General features: G+C 40.4%; 1 protein-coding gene across 2 annotated transcripts in view; it reads left to right on the forward strand.

Annotated features, from left to right (window-relative positions):
- The window catches only part of POLR3B (RNA polymerase III subunit B), a 152790-nt gene that overhangs the window by 16647 nt on the left and 122574 nt on the right, over nt 1–13569 (forward strand). For both annotated transcript variants that reach the window (XM_072655818.1, XM_072655819.1), the window contains exon 9: nt 1420–1528. In XM_072655818.1, the coding sequence (XP_072511919.1) occupies nt 1420–1528 (109 nt within the window). The remainder of the gene's footprint in view (nt 1–1419; nt 1529–13569) is intronic.

Consider the following 13569-nt stretch of genomic DNA (forward strand, 5'->3'; position numbering starts at 1 on the left):
CCCCATTTTCTAGGAAATGTTGGTGATCCTTCCTTAAGATTGTTTTAGTTAGAATATTCATGTTTGACTGAATATTCATGTAGCCCACATTTCATGGATGTTATGCAGTGAAAAGAATGGTAGTTAGTTGGTTCAGTGGGTGAAATGCAGGCCTAGAGTCAGGAGGGCTCATCTTCATGAGTTCAGATCTGACCTCGGACACTTTCTAGCTGGGCAGTTCACTTCACTCTGCTTGCCTCAGTTTCCTCATCTGTAAAGTGAGCTGGAGAAGGAAATGGCAAACTCAAATCTCTGCCAAGAAAACACTAAATATGATCGTGAAGAGTTGAACCCAATTGAAAAACAACTGAGCAACCACCAAAATGCAGTAAAAAGAATCGAAATGTCTTTCTTTATTTGCTGTGCATCAGAATGTGTCATCAGGGATCCCAGGTTAAAAGGCACGGGAGATGTGGGGTGAAAGGCCATCTTGGAGGATTCTGCATGCATGGAGTGTGAGAAACAGAAGTATCCTAGTGTGCAGGGCATTTCCGCTTGGCAGCGTCCTCCTCCTTGCCAGGCTCTGAGATGGCAGACTCACAGAGCTTTGATGGTTTAAGGCATGCACACTTAGGGACCAGAGCACATTGAAAACATAGAGTGTCCTTTTTGGAGGAACCTGGGATATTTTAGAAAACCTAAGCAGAGGGACTTTATGACTGAAAGCTTCAGGACTTGAATCTCCATGCCTTCTAGCTGGCTCCTGTGCTCTTTGACCTCGCTTCCACTAAAGACCAGAGGTGTTTGCTTTGCCAGTATTTTAAATGTGCAGATTTAGATCCTGGTGTGTTGTTAGTTATTTGTGATTCAGCAGATTGTTGTCAAAAGGCTGCTGTTGGATTTGGATTCAGAAAATGAATTCACATCTCACCTTTGCCATTTTACTTACTCTGGGCAAGTAATTTTCTGAGTGTGAGCCTTAGCCTCCCCATTTGCAGAATAAAGGAATTGGGCTGGAGAACCACCCAGAACCTTTGTAACCCTAAATCTGTGAGTCCTACTTTTAGTCTGCACTCATTTGTGAAGATTTGGTGGAGCTCCCACCCCAGGTCTTTCATTTCTAGGCAGATCTTGCCTAAATAGTGGTGCAGAAGTGGTGTGAGTAGAAGAGAATTATGCAGAAGGTGGAGAGGTGGGTTCATAGTGCTGCAGAGCAGCTCCAGCCAAGGTAAAAGAGTAATGGGTCAATGTGGGAAGTCCTCCGAGAATGTCTGGGAATGTGGAGATGGGGCAGGAGACACCTGGAAGTTAGCGCAAGTTCCCTTGTTCTCTGAGTGCTACTGTTATATATAGTTACTAACATGAACATCTCCCAAGATATACAAATGGGTGATTTGTCCTAGGCATGAGTGCATTTTAGTAACCTCCGTTTCCTTGTAGTTCAACCCATGAGAAGAAAAGCAGGACCAACATTGCTGTGAAGCAAGGCCGATTTTACCTGAGGCACAACACCTTGTCCGAAGACATTCCCATCGTGATCATCTTTAAGGTAGAGTAGAGATTGTCTCGTTGAAGCCTTCCCTGTGGTTTTCCTTCCCCACAGGCTGTGCCTGCTGCATGGAGCTTTCTCCTTGGTGTGGTCAGCAGTTCTCATGGCCTCTCTCTTGGCCCACCTGGGCCAAGCAGGGCCCTCGGAGCTGGAGCAGAGAAGAGCCAGGCTCTCTGGGTGTGGTGGTGGGAAAGCTACTCTTAGCATCAGCAAGAGTGAGGCATGTGAGCCCTGGTGTGAAGGATGGCCCACTGAGCTGAGTCTGAGAGAGGAGGACTCTGGTGGGATGGGGCCCAGCAGTCCAGGACATGGGCTTCATGGGATTCAGGCTTTCAGGAGGGATGGGACAGGGGCAGTGACCAGTGAAAAAATGGTTGTGAATGAGTTTCTGGAACATGGGGATAAATGGTGGGATGCAAATCTTAGCATGTGCCCTGCTTTAGGGATAGGGCTAGGGACGGAGTCCATGATTTGGCAGTGTAAGGAAGTCTTGGATGAGAAAACTCTGACTGAGCCCTAGACTGGTGTCCAGAAGCCTTTCCTTGTGTCCCTGGGAGATAGATAAACGCTCTTTGTGTTTGACTGAAGAGAAAGCTGAGACCTAACAAGGGGGATACCAGAGCTGGTCCCTGACTCCAGGGCCCTTTCCTCCCTCCTGTTGTCTTTGCCTTGTCAATAAAGGGTGTCAGGTTCCTAGGGTAGCCCCCAAATCCTTTAGCTTCATAGGGGCTTGGATCCATGAACTCATAACATAGGCAAAAAAGAGCACCACACATTTCTAATTTAAAACACAAAAAAGAAAATGAGGCTGTTCAGAGGATCTGGAGTTGGACCTGTGTGGCCAGTGTACTATAGAACCCAAGCCCTCCACCCTTGGCAACGTTCTTTCCCAAGTTGCTTTGACAAAAGCTTCATCCCCTGGTGCTGAGCACCTGCCTCCTGGTCTTTGGACTGCTGACTGGCCTCCTTGGAAGCATCTGCCCAAGTTGAGGCTTTGTGGCCTTGGAACCTGTGACCACCTCCGTACCAGGACGGCAGCAGAGGAGGAGGATTAGAGGATGTGAGCAATTAAATAAGGAGGGGAAAAGGAGAAAAGAAGCGAAGAGGGGCTCCTCGAGTGCTGATGCTCATGGGACAACGGCTGAGGGAAGCTGAGGAAGGAGCTGCGCTTCTCAGTTGGAATCCTGGGTCACAGGCTCTTGAGGGTGATTGCCCTGGTTCCTATCTCTGATTTCATTTTGAAATTTGTGACTCACCTTTGCCCTGGTACCAGTGTATCAGTAACACCACTCTTGCTTTTATCAGCCACAATTAAGGTTACTTTTTGGCTCACAAATGGAACAAAGGAAGGAAGACAGAGGGAAGAAAGGGAGAGGATTAACCAGGATTTGCCTATATGGGAAAAAGAGAATGCCTGAGGTGGAAGTAACTGAACTGTGAATGGTGAGAGAAGGGGGAGATGGCATGGGCTGTGCAGCTGATCCTCTGGAGAGGGAAGAAAGGAGGTCAGAGGAGTCCACAGACTCTCCCAGACTTCCATGGGTCCGTGACACAGAAGTTAATAATCCTTGCTTTGATGCTATCTTGGGAAAACACTTTGAGACATTTTGGTTGGTCAAAACAAAGTTTGAACTAAAATATTTTTTCCTCCATTACAAATTCAATATTCAGAGATTATGAAGTATCATTATTTAGGATAGAGTATTGTGATTGTCTTTTTCCTGAGTTCTCTTGGGAGAGAACAAGGAAATGTACTTAAGATGTATTATGAGGGCATTATGTTTCAAAGAATTTCCTGATAGGATAAGTTGGAAAATGGTTCAGTGAACTCGGATGACCGTGACTAGTTTTCTCTTGAAAGATAATCTATTTGACTTCATGAGCCTGTTTTAGAAAGCTGTAAGCTGGCCCTTGGCTCCCATCTTGGCTCTGTGTGTAGTAATAAAAGTCCTCTAGGTCCTCTATAGGTATTGGGGAGTGTCCTTGTGGTGAGGGGCAAATAGTGTAATGTGTGCAGAAGTCTTTTGTAAATTGTAGAGCCCTATCACAACGCAAGGTAGGATGAGTAGTGAGCTCTTGGAAATGTCTATGTTTGACTATGCCCCAAAGCCTCCCCTATTCTAGCAAGACTAAACACAATTTTACATCTCCCTTCTCGGTTTATGTTCTTCACAGCCAGTGTGGCCTGACCTTTCTTTATGACTTGGTGAAATTCTGATTTGTTGAATTCTGTAACCAGCCCTGGTGCAATTAGATGTCCAGGAGAGGGCAGCACATGCTCACACATCAGACCCATTGCATGACGGGCGTAGTCTCAGTAAGACAGAAATCAAAATGAGCATGTGTATGTGTATATACATTCTTATTTTTAAAATAAGTTTTTATTGATAACTTTGATTTTACATCGCTTGCACTTCCCCCTCTTATCCCTTGCTCTTTCCCCATCTGTTATTAATGTGTGCGTCTGCTGCTGATATCATTCAGGGGCCATAATTTTCCTCCTATAAAATGAAACATTTATGTCACAGGTATGCACATTTTCATGGCTGAGATTTTACCTTTTAAGGATATCATTGCACATCTATAGAGTCACACATGGGAAGAAAAAGGTCCAAGTAAAATTTGAGCTAAAGCAGTCTATTCCTTCTGAAGAGATCCTCTGAGGAAGCCAGGCTAATGAACTAGCCAGGACTGTATATGCATTGGCACACAATAACTTTCTTTCTAGTTCCTCAAGGGGACTAGCTTAATCTTAAATAATTATGCAGCTCTGGATCCAAAAATACTTGGAAATGATTCACAGTTGCAGAAGTTGTTGCTTAAGCTGGAAGAATCCTCCTTTTTCTCTCTAGCAGACATGAGTAGAAGCTTTGCCTACTTCTTGGATGTTCCAGAACATTTGTTAGAATTCATTTAAAAAGATATTTGTGAAGTCCCCTACAATTTACCAGGCTAAGTACCTCATCATTGGACGTTCAGGATAGAAGGGCCCTTAGAGATCACCCAGTCCCATGTCCTCATTGTATAGGTGTGGAAATGAAAGACTGGTCAGACAGTGATTGTCGGGCAAGCTCTTAGAAGCTCATTTCATTTGCTACCAGACACCAGGAAGAAGACAGCAATGATACATAAGCTTGCTCCTTTTCCTGTTGAGTGAGTCTGACGTAAATAGGTTGTTTCAGCAATTGGCTGAAAGGGATCGAACAAGAATCCTCCATGCTGTCTGAGTGTGACCAGTGGAGCTTTGAGCCCTGCATCAGCCGTGACTTGAGTCGTGACAAAGTTCTCATCCTGAACTTTTCCCGTTTTCCTTTTGTGTGCTCAACATTTGGGATATCTACTCTTCAGGGATTTTTGATGGCGTAGAATAAATTTGAAGTTTAGAGGAAGTTTGGTAGCAGAATGAGAAGCCAATTTTTACTTTTCAAAGGAAAACATCTTATTACAACTGATAACAGAGTACAGGTCTTGTTTTGTTTTTGCAATGAAAGATTCAGAGTAATCAATTTTAAAAGAAGACTGAGGTTCCTGTTTCTAAGGAACAGGGAAATGGGGACTTTTTACCCTGCATCTACTTAATATTTGTCAAGTCACTGCTATCCATTTGCATATCATCCTTTTCTTTTTAGGCATGCCTCCTTTGTGGCTACCATGGCAGAAAGGAAACTCCTTAGTGACCTTGTTGTAACAGTGATCAACTAATAAAACCCATGTTCTCGTAGCACTTTTTGAAATTTTCTTTCAGATCAACAAAGGTGCACAAAGTGCCTGCAGTTATTGCATTGGTTTTCTACCAAGAGTTTATTTAATTGCTTTGTATGGTACCGTATGTTCACCTTGGCACAGTGAAATTGAACAGTTTAGGAAATGAATTGATTTTTTAAAGAGAGGATGAATCACAAATTGTCAACCTTTATTTTTCTTCCATTAACTCCCCAGACTGTGTGCAAGCTTTTGTTGAAATAGGGTGGTAGTGCTGAGTCTTCATCTGGCTGTTATTTTACAAGTCATTAGTGAGGCAAAATGATTTGAGGTACCTGGAGTCCAGAGTGTCCCACATAAAACTGGTTTTTAGATGTCTAAGTTATGTCTGTGAGGTACGATAGTTGGGCATGTTGCTGAAGTTTCCATAGCAGTCCTCTCCATTTCTTTGTAACTCTCGCTTGATGGATAGCTAACGAGGTTATAAAGGAGGACTTTGGCTTTTGGAGTTGGAGAACTTTTGATGAGTCTGCCGCAGTCATCATCATTGCGGTCTGATGACCAAAGGGAGGAAGTGTTTGGTTCTTTTGGGCATTAACTCTGTTTTCTGAACATGTGGTGTCATTTATCAAACACCCTGCACATCTTGTCCTGAAAGCTTAAAAATACCTGGAAGGGCTGAGCTGTCCTTATGAAAGAGTGGTTTGGTCCAAAACCGAGAGGAGGGGAGGAGCGGCCTGTGGCCCATAAGGAAGGACTTCTTGACTAAGGTTAAACACTGGGACGTGCTGTCAAGGACACCAGAGGGATTTCTGCCTCTAGTCATTTTAAGATTTTTTCTTTATTGATGTTTTCTGTTTCTTACATCACCATGGTATCTCATGTATCCCTTCTCCTCCTCTTCCCTTCCCCCTCCTTGAGAGCGATTCCATATGACAAATAGCGTTTTTTTTTTAGAGAGGCGGGGTAAAAGCAGAGCTGATCAGTACATTGAGAAAGTCTGAAAACACATGCAAATTTGACTTGTGCACCTCTCACCTTCTCAAAGGGGTGTCTTCTCCTGTCTCTTCATTTGATCTTTATAATTTTGTCACATTTGTTTGGTGTCATGTCATTCTTCCCACTTAAATTGTTGTTAGGGTATATGTTGTGTTCTTGGCCTTGCTTACTTCACTCTGCATCAGTTCATAAAAAGTTTTTCATGCTTTTTTGTGTTCATCATGGCATCATTTCTTATAGCACAGTATTGCCTCTATAACTATTTTAAAGAACAAGAGATCTTTTTTAGAAGGCTCAAGTCAAGTGTGTGTGTGTGTGTGTGTGTGTGTGTGTGTGTGTGTGTGTGTGTGTACGTACAAACACCACTTTCCTATTAATATGATCTTCATCCATTGGAGTAATTGTTCCAAATCCTCACTGGAATTCTCCTTATAAATGAAAACAGATGTGAAGAAGTTAGACTTTTACAGTAGTCCCAGAAAAAAAGTGAGGTGGACCAGTGTGGTATGAGTGAAAAGGAATTGATAGAAGGGAGGAAACTGATGAAGCCATCAGACGTGGGATAGTACAGCATCCCCTCAGTGAGATCTACAGGCATCTGAAAGATATCAGCCTGGCCATCCATAGTGGAAAGCCCAAGTGGATGGAAGAGCATCCATTACCCACTGCATGAGCCAAACAGTAATATATCTTGGATTGACTCTGTAGATAGACAGTGAGCCAGAATTGAATGAGAGAAGAGATTGTACTGGCTTGCACTTGTGAAGTAGTTGTTTCAGAGATCTTAAGATCCTGTCTGCGAGAAACCTCCTTTTTCCCCCACAAACACCAATTTTATACTGGTGGTGCACTGTGGTTGCAGATTTCGAAACATACATCCCAAGAAGAATTGTCACTTAGCCAAAAGGTCATAGAAAGATATGTAGCAGGTATAAGGAGCTTATAGCAAATCTTGAAAGATAATATGCATATGCATCATGGTTTGAAATACCATGTATAATTGGAAAATGAGATGGAGTGATCATATAGCATGAGTGAGGGATACTGGGCAGCTCAGACCCTACGTCGATACCCATTCAGTAGGAAAAGAATGAATACAAGATCCCTGATGTGTTAGGTAGATAGTCCTATGGAGGATGTATAGAAGCACATTACTGATTATGATGGACAATATAAGAAGGCTTGGAGGCGCTGCTGTCTCTGCCAGTGGAAGGAGGAGTACCTTGTGGAAGTGTAGAAAAAGATAGCCTGAAGTGTAGAGACTTAATGGACCAGATGGCTCTTTAAAGATCATTGCAACTTTACGATTATCATTAAGATGCTTAATTCCTATTAGATTGACATGTGTTAGAACTCAGCTTTTCCTAACTCTGAGGCCTGCTCTCAGTTTCCATTGTGCCAGGGCTGCCTTTCATGTATGTGCATGTGTGAATTGACACAGCTTTGATTCTGCTGATTTCGTTCTGTTTCACTTTACATAGGCCTCTGTTTTCTGGTTTGCTTAATATTTAGAATTTTATGGCATTGTAATGTAATTCATTACATTAATGATCCGTAATTGATTTGGTCATTCTTCAATCTTGGACATACAGATTATTTCTAATTTTTTTGCTATTACTAGTGGAATAGCTATGATTATTTTTGTACATTTAGGTCCCGTTTATCTTGTTCTATTGTTTTGGGGGGTAAAATCCCACTAGAATACCTTCTCTTTTGTAGAGATAACTTGGGAGAGTGGACAGGGCTACATTTGGCTTCAGGAAGGTCTGGGTTCAAATCCCACCTCAGATATTTACAAGCTATGTGACAAGTCACTTAGCCCCTTTTGCCTCAGTTTCCTTATGTAAAAAGGAGAATCAAGAATAATATCTCAGTAGGCAGCTGTGAAGATCAAATGACATGCAATGTGAAGATCTTTTCTTGTGATTTGCTACCCATTCTTATTTCCTTTTTGTAAATTGTCTGTTCCTGTCCTTGAACCACTGCTCATTTGGAGGAGAGGAGGTGTGTAAAATACTAGTTTTACAGGTATTGGTACCTTTTAGATCTGCCATGGTAAAATCTGTTCTCCAAAGATTGTGAGCTTTCTCCATGTGAATTTGGTTGTAGAATTACTAGGTCTTCCTGTCACTGCAGAATCGGAAGATTGTGGTTGGAATGGTGTCTGTAATGACAGCCTTGTTCAATGTGTTGGTTAGTTTGATTGAGCCATTTCTCTGCCCCCTCCCCCCTTTTAAATACTTTGTTTTTAGACAGTTTGGAAATGAAGATGATATAAAAACAAGAGGTTAAGACAAACTCTTTTTAAGAGAACTTTTTAGCCAATTGCCCAGTAGGTACCATCCAGATTTCTAGTAGCCATATTAAGCCCAGCATATCCAAACATAACTCATATTTTCTCCTTAAATCCATATACATACATATATATGTACATATGCATATATACATGTATAGATATAGATGTATCTATCTATATGTATATGCATGTATATACATTCACATTTCTGTTCAGAGTAACATTGACCTTCCTGTCACTTGGGTTTTCAGACTTGGAGTCAGCCTTGTCTCTCCCTCCTCTCCCATATTCAATCCATTGCCTAGTCTTATCGATTCTACCTCTGCCACATAGCCACCGCAGTAATTCAGATCCTCATTACCTCTTTTGGACTACTGCAGTAACCTTTTTTTTTTAAGTGTTTATTGGACTTTTGTTTTTACATCATCATAGTTTTCCCCAACATTTCTCATCTCCCCAAAAGTCATCCCATAGAACAAATAGCTTTTTTTAAATGACAAAAAATAGAAGAGGAAAAATCAGCATAACTGACCAATGCATTGAGAAAGTCCAAAACCATGTGCTATGAGCAACCCCCATAGGCTTTCTGAAGTCTATGAAACTCAAAGTTTCAGGCTATGTTTGTACTTTATAATTTGGCACACTGAAGATTTTCTGTGAGTGAGTGTGTATGTGTGAGTGAGTGTGTGTGTGTGTGTGTGTGTGCACGTGTGTCTTCTTTCCATGTACACTGTTGTAGCCATTGTATCTGTGGTTCTCTTGGCTCTGCTTACTTGACTTGCATCAGTTCATGTAGACCTTCTCTGCTTCTCTCTGTTCCTCAGTGTTATCATGTTGTATATCCCAGAGGGATTCCATGATATTTGTGTACCACCGTGCCTTTAGCCATTCTCTAGTTGATGGGCACCTGCCTTGTTCTTACTTTCTTATTGTCACAGTAAGGGCTGCTGTGAGTATCTTGGTATCAGTGGTCTCCTGTGCATGTGAGCCCAATAGTGGAGTCTTTGGGTCAATGGGCATGGGCATTCTAGTCACTTCTTTGGTATAATCCCACATCTGCAATAGCCTTCTGGTTCTCTCCCTGCTCCTAGTCTCTGGCCAGCCTCCAAGTAGCAGCGTAGGTTGGTACTCCCGATACAGACCCGATCCCACCCCACTGTCCTCCCCTTTCCTGCACCTCATTATTTCATCCAGGATGAGAGACCCAGTGTTCAGCTTGGCCTTTCAGGACACACCTACCAGGTCCCCAGCAGGTCCCCACCTGCCTTAGCAGCTCTCTTTCCAATTCTCCCCTTCACACACTCTTTTATTCTGTCTAATCTGTTTGTTATTCCCTAGCAATACAATTCTGCCTTTCTCTCTCAGTGCACTGGTGAGTCTCTGTCTAGAATGTGTTCCTTTTTCATCTCTACCTTGTCAGAATTCTATTTTACTTCCAAATATATTTCCAGATATAGCTTAGGGGCAACTCCTTACATGGTGAAGTTCGGGGCCGTGGTAGGTCCTGGGAGTCAAAGGACCCAAGTTCAAGCTTCAGTCCTACCACCAAGGTCACCTGAGAGACAAGGTATTTCCCTTCCTCAGCCTCACTTTGCTTCTTCTTTAAAGCAAAGGGGTGAGACTAATTGGCCATTAAGGTCCCTTGATCCATAAGACCTTCGCTAGTCTAGTCACCCTCATCTCCCCTCATTAATGAGCTCTCTCTCTTGAAATTACACTGTGTTAATCTGTATTTACTTTATATTTATCTACACATATTTATTGTATCCCCTTTGTAGACTATCAGCTCCTTTGGGTGCAGGAATTGTTATTCTGTTTTTATCCTTGTATTCTGAGAGCCTTAGCACAGTGCTGCTCTAGAGTAGGTATTCAGGTGATTGGCATGAAATAGTTTTCTTTTTTCTTGATACTTTTTGGTTTAAATTGGACACCATCCACCATCATCAGTGCCACTGCCAATTTTCATGATTCCCTCTTGGTGTGGTAAGTTTTACAGTAACCCTTCATTTTTAGTCTGCTTCTAGCTTTCTAGATGAAATTGGTTTCCTGTAAGGAGGGTGTTGTTGGAACCTATTTTTGGACTCAGTCTTTGACGCTTGCATTTTGAGATGTATAGGGAGTTTAGCCTTTTTGAATTTGGTTATTATTGTTAGGTTTGTCTATTCTGCTGTCATTATACCAGATAAGAATGGATACTTTCTTGTTCCGTTATTAATTCAGACATCACAGAAGAGTTCCATACAGAATTCCTTTGCTTTAAATGAATAATTGTTAAGAAAATTATGAGTACTTTTCTATAATAATAACAAAATTCAGAGGGTAGTAATAAAAGGGGGTTTTCATCTAGAAAATCTACAAAATACTTAAAATATCCAAGAGTCAATCTCCCAGAGCTTGCTGAGTATCTTTAGAGATACAGTTATACAATCAGTGCTTCTTAAGGGAATAAAGAACAACCTGAAAAACCAGAGGACTTTTGGGGATTCCAGTTTGATCATAAAAGTGACAGTGCTGTCAAAGTTAATGTGCAGATTTACTGCTCTAAAATCAAGCTACCAAAGGGATATTTTACAGACTAGACACAAAACCAACAGCATTTATTTTGGAATGTAATAACATCTAGAAAGTAGAAGAGAACGATGAAAAAAGTAGAAATTAAGGGAGAATAGCACTTTCAGACCTCAAATTATATTATACAGCAGTAGATCGATGGAACAGATGAGGAAGAATAAGAAATAAACAAATTGAATAAATCAGCCTTTAATAAACTTGAAAACATATTAACTAGGAAAAAAACTCCTTATTTGACAGAAATTGCTGGGAAAATTGTAGAGTAATATAATAGAAATTAGGTTTAGACCAAATATTACACCATTATACATAGTAAATTCAAAATGAATATTTGATCTGAATATTAAAGATCATACTATTAAAAAATTAGAAGCAAAGCCAATCATATAACTTTCATGGTTCTGGGCAGGGCATGAACTCTTAACCAAACAAGGGATAGAAACAATAGCAAAAGGTGAAATAGTTAATTCTGGTTACATGTTATCTAGTTTTGCATGAACAAAATTAATGCAACTAGCATAAAGAGGGATGCAGTTGACTGGGAAAAACATCTTTATATCCAGTTGCTCTGATAAAGATCTGATATCCAAAATACATAAGCAGCTAACATAAATAAATAAAATCAAAAGCCATTCTCCAATGGATAATGGGTCAAAGGGTCAATATAAATCAAAAGAATCCTGAAGTTTTACCTCATACCCAGCAAATGGGCAAAGGTGACAAAAGATGAGTATAGTTATTATTGTAAGGGTTGTGGGAAGATGGGCACACCGATGCATTGTTGGTGGAGCTGTGAATTGAACCAGTCAGTAATTATACAAAGAAAATGACTAAAACATCCATACTCTTTGACCCAGAGAACTCATACCTAAGCATATATCCCAAGCAGATCGATAGCAAAGAGAAAGGCCCCATGTACACCAACGTATTTGTAGCAGCACTTTTTGTGCTAGGAAAGAACTGGAAACAAAAAAGATGCTTGTCAGTTGGGAAATGGCTGAGCAAAATGTGAGACATTCATTGTAATCATGTGTTTCTGTGCTATAAGTAATCTGTCTTAATGATTTAGCCAATATCATGAAGCTAAGGCCTCTTGGGATCCCATCTTGTTAGTAGATGCTTTATTTTGCTTGTTTTCATCACTTATCTTTCTGGCTAGATAGATTACTTGTTCAAAGACCTATAGGAATTATGTCTCAGAAATCCTTGTATTTTCAGAATCCTTAAATATCCATCTCCTATCTTAATAAAACAAGTTTTTGTGGTAGGTTGGTAATTCTAAGTTCATGGCCCAGTCTTCTTTTAAAATTTTTTTTATTGATAACTTTTTTTAATCTACAAATTGCCTAAATTTCCCCAAATATCCTCCCTTTGCCTTTCCCAGAGAGCCGTCACATTCTTAATTTTGAATCCATTCCAATAGCTTCTTAGCCCCAAAGTCAGCAGTCATCCTTGCTGGTTTTCCTTAATAAACTGCTACTTCTGGCACCTTATAGAATTTTTCCATATTTGTTACTGTGTTAGAGTTTAAATGTAATATGTCTAGACAGTTACATCTTTGTGAATGTCCTGTGGATTCTGTTTGCATTTCACTGGTTTTTACTAGTTATTGGGAATTACTAGTTACGGGGAATTTACTAGTTATGGGCAATTTTCTTTGGTAAGTTTTTAAAATATAGTGTCCAGATTCTTTTGTTTTTCCAAGTTTTTGATGTTATCAATGGTCTCAAATTTGCTGCATTGTTTTCTGTTTCCTAGGTCTGTCACTTTAGATCTCTATGTTTTTGTAATAGTCTTGACAGTTCCAGTGATTTTCTTCCCACTCTTTTGGAACTGTGCATTTAGATGCTCTGCGTCATGGGCAGTTTTTTCTGCTAGACTCAGCCTGCCCTTTGCTTTTTGGGATTTTGAAAAAAGGTTTTCTCTGCTCCATATTGGGCATTTTCTTCATTATTTCTTCTTGCTCTTTTTTTTTTTTTTTTTTGTTAGCATGCCCTGCTTCTCTGCCCTAGCACATCTCTTGGGATATCTAGTGTGGTTTCTCTTCACTGTCTGTTACTCATGGCATCTTAGCTGATTCAGTTCTAAAGAATTTAAAAACTTTATCAGCCCTGTTTGTTATTTTAAATTTTGTTTGGTTTTTACTTTCTTAATGTCTGTTTTTAGCTCTTTTTCTTCCCTTTGTTGGTTCTGTTTGTTATTTTCTCCGGTGAGGAACCTGACCTCCTTCTGTTCTTTCATTCTGCCATCTTGACACTTTCAGTGAAACTTTAGTGAATCTTTTTTAAGTAAAATTAAAAAAAAAAAAATTCTTTTCAGTGCCTGTATGGAAATGGTTTCAAGTATCAGAAAGCTGATTTTTTTTTTAATCTTATTTTATTTATAGATTCACTAATTTCAAAGCCAACAATTTGACAAACAGTCCAACTTACCTAACCTATTTAAAAGGCTGTGGATGCATGTTTGTCATAAA

Source organism: Notamacropus eugenii, chromosome 3 (genome assembly GCF_028372415.1).
Source record: "Notamacropus eugenii isolate mMacEug1 chromosome 3, mMacEug1.pri_v2, whole genome shotgun sequence".
Lineage (NCBI taxonomy): Eukaryota > Metazoa > Chordata > Mammalia > Diprotodontia > Macropodidae > Notamacropus > Notamacropus eugenii.